The sequence below is a fragment of the Otolemur garnettii genome, unplaced genomic scaffold, assembly GCF_000181295.1.
Source record: "Otolemur garnettii isolate 467f Iridium unplaced genomic scaffold, OtoGar3 scaffold00055, whole genome shotgun sequence".
In the NCBI taxonomy this organism is placed as follows: Eukaryota; Metazoa; Chordata; class Mammalia; order Primates; family Galagidae; genus Otolemur; species Otolemur garnettii.
The window spans coordinates 11,972,376-11,975,655 of NW_003852450.1; the positions used below are offsets into that span (position 1 = coordinate 11,972,376).

The following is a 3,280-nucleotide window of genomic DNA, read 5'->3' on the forward strand; positions in this document are numbered from 1 at the left end:
CTGGAACCAATCCTTGTTGGTTACTAAGGGACTATGGTATATATGTATGTAGACACTTTTGCATACATTTGTGCACTCTATGGTACAACATATGTTAAAACACTTTAGAATATGTGTAAAATCTTTATACGTTTATACTCCACTTTTTTTGTGTTTGTAAATTTATAGACATTATTAGATTTTGTTTTTAGGAATAGTTAGATTCACAGCAAAACTGAGTGGAAGGAAAAGAGACTTCCTATATACCGGTACATAAGAGAATTCTAGAAGAAAGTTTGGAAAAAGTTTACAGATATTGTCCTACAGAAAAAATTTATAAAGTAGACCTCAATTGCCATCATAGCAACAACAACAAGAAATAAACAAATGGGACCTGATCAAATTAAAATGTTTCTGCACAGTTAAAGATATAATCAATAAAGTAAATAGACAATCTAAGGAATGGAAAAATATTTGCATACTACACATTCAATAAAGGTCTAATAACTAGAATCTGCAAAGAACTAAAGCAAATTAGCACTAAAGCAAGAAAAAATTAAACAACCTCATTACAAGTGGCCAAAAGACATGAACAGAATAAAGTTAGTCTAATGGCCAAAAAACACATGAAAAAAATCCTCCGTATCTCTAATCATCAGGGAAATGCAAATCAAAACCACAATGAGATAACCCATAACTCCAATGGGAATGCCTACTATCAAAAAGTTCCAAAGCAACAGATACTGTAATGGATACAGAGAAAAAGAAACATTCATTCACTGTTGAATGGGATTGCAAATTAGTACAACCTCTATGGAAAGTAGTATGGAGGTATCTCAAAGAAGGAAAAGTGGATTATTATTTGATCCAGCGATCCCACTATAAGGTATTTACCCAAAGGAAAAAAAGATGTTTTGTCAAAAAGACACTTGCACTTGAATGTTCTCTTTTCTTTTCTGTTTTTTGGTTTGTTTTGTTTTGTTTTCTGAGACAAAGTCTCACTATGTCACCCTTGGCAGAGTGCCATGGTGTCACAGCTCATAGCAAGCTCAAACTCTAGAGCTTAAGCAATGCTCTTGCCTCAGCCTCCCAAGTAGCTGGGACCACAGGTGCCCGCTACAATGCCCAGCCAAGCACTTGAATATTTATAGCACATAATTCACAATTAGAAAGATGTGGAAACAATCCAAGGGCAGCACGAGGATGGATTAATAAAATGTGATGTATGTATACCATGGAGTACTACTTAGCATTAAAAAAATTATCTACTATCTGTACCTCTCAGCATTAAAAAAATGATCTAGTATCTTTTGTGACAACCTGGGTGGAACTGGAGATCAGTCTTCTAAGGGAAGTATTACAAGAATGGAAAAACAAACACCACATGTACTCAATACAAAATTGGCTAGTTGATTAACATCTATGCACACATAAAGGGAATAAAACTAGTAGGGGAGTGGGGGGAAGAGAGGTAGGGTATGCTCACACTGGTGCAATGCATATATCGTGGAAGAAGGGCATACCTATAACCTTGACTTAAAACGAACAAATGCAAATTTGTAATCCAAATACCTCTATAATACTCTGAAATAAAAAAAAAATTTAGAAAAGGTAAATAAATAAGAATACACTAGCAAAAGTTAAGAAAACTAAAATGTTTATAAAGTAAAAAGTTTGCAGTGAGCTAAGGTTAATTTATTATTAAAGAAAAGACATATTTTTATTAATTACTGTAGCCTAAATATACCGTGTTTCACTTACTGTGATCATTTTGAGTTTCATCCATATTATTGTGTGTATGAGTGTTTTGTCTAAAAGAAAAACATTTTTATTACTCGTATTTTTCCCTTATGTCAGTTCTGAAGAGAAACTGTCCAAATAAAACTTCAGTGATGTGTGAAAAATTGCAAGCTACAAAACAACAAAATAAATATTTTCTTGGAAATCAGAGTAAAGCACAGTTATTGAAACTCCATTTACATACATAGCTTAATGGTAAACTAGACCTTGTTAGAGTTTTGGTCACAATTGTTTCCAGATGGTCAACTCTTCAACATGATAAGATGGGACAGTTTTTTAAATATCACAAGACATAGTTTATAGTGTTAAGAAAGAAGTGACATATTCTTTTTTCATTTTCAAAATGTGTTGAAAAGCCCACAAAAAGCCATTTATTGGCAATTTACTGGTTTACATATAAAAATAAATATTTACTTTTGCTTTATTAAAAGATATATCCCTTTGTTAAATAATAAATAGATTGATAGGAGAATTCCCTATTTTAAGGACATTTGAAATCACGTTAGCAAATTTATGAAAATTAATTTCTATACATATTTTGAAAGTGGCTAAATTTCTCAGGGATGATTTTTTCTAGTCAATGGCATCAAATAATTTATGCAAAATTATAAATAGGTCATTATGAAAGTTTTGAGACAGACTATGTTATGGTCCATTATCTCAGTCCCAAGAAACACAGTTGACAGCATCCTGATTCATGCAAGTTTCACCTTGCTTGGCTGATTGGTATTGCTGGGAGGGCTTTGTTGTTTTCCTCCAGGAGAATCTTACATTTCTTGATTTTTCTGTATCTCAAAAGTTTTGTAATGACCTATGTATGACACTTTACCTTGTCAACATTATTATAGCCGATTTTTCATCACTTGATATCGCTTTATATGTCTATCTTTGGTGGCTATTGACACTTTGGAACTTAAAGAAGAGGAGAAATTAATTTTATTCTATTTTCCCCTTACTTGCATATTAGAAAATATTTTCGCAAATAATATTATGATACCTAATTCAAAATTCTTTTATGTATAAATTCATTAAAAATATACTTACATATGCACACAACCAATGAACACATTTGAGAAAGAAACTAATGAAATGTATTCAGATCTGTTTTCTACTTACCTTGTCCCCGAACAATGGATACCCACAAGATTAGAATGACGTTGATTAAGAGCAGCATGCTAGAGAGTCCCAATTGTATATGATTTAAAATCGTCCAGTAATGGTAGTGTTGCTTTAAATACCACTTCTTCTGGCTTTGAATTTTGGTATACTACTGGGAAGCTAGTTTAGCAATGTTTTTCTGGTAAACATCAAAGTTCATCCACAGTTGTGTGAAGTAACTAAATAGGACCTTATCAGTGTTTTCATATTAGTACTTTGAATTCATCATTTGATATGGTTTTGAGCAAAATAATAGCTGGCCAACTTCCTTGTTATAGTCCCCAAGGCTCTAAGTTCAGGATATTTAGAAATGGATCAGTGTGTGTGGGGGAGGTGGGAGGCT

The 3,280-nt window shown here is 32.6% G+C and overlaps 1 protein-coding gene across 1 annotated transcript in view; it reads right to left on the reverse strand.

Annotated features, from left to right (window-relative positions):
- LOC100940514 (complement factor H-related protein 1) overlaps positions 1-3,048 on the reverse strand; it is a 9,435-nt gene extending 6,387 nt beyond the window's left edge. Inside the window, exon 1 of the mRNA XM_003792361.3 lies at positions 2,896-3,048. Within this exon, the coding sequence (XP_003792409.1) occupies positions 2,896-2,953 (58 nt within the window). The 5' untranslated portion in view covers positions 2,954-3,048. The remainder of the gene's footprint in view (positions 1-2,895) is intronic.
- Between the last annotated feature and the right edge of the window lie 232 nt (positions 3,049-3,280).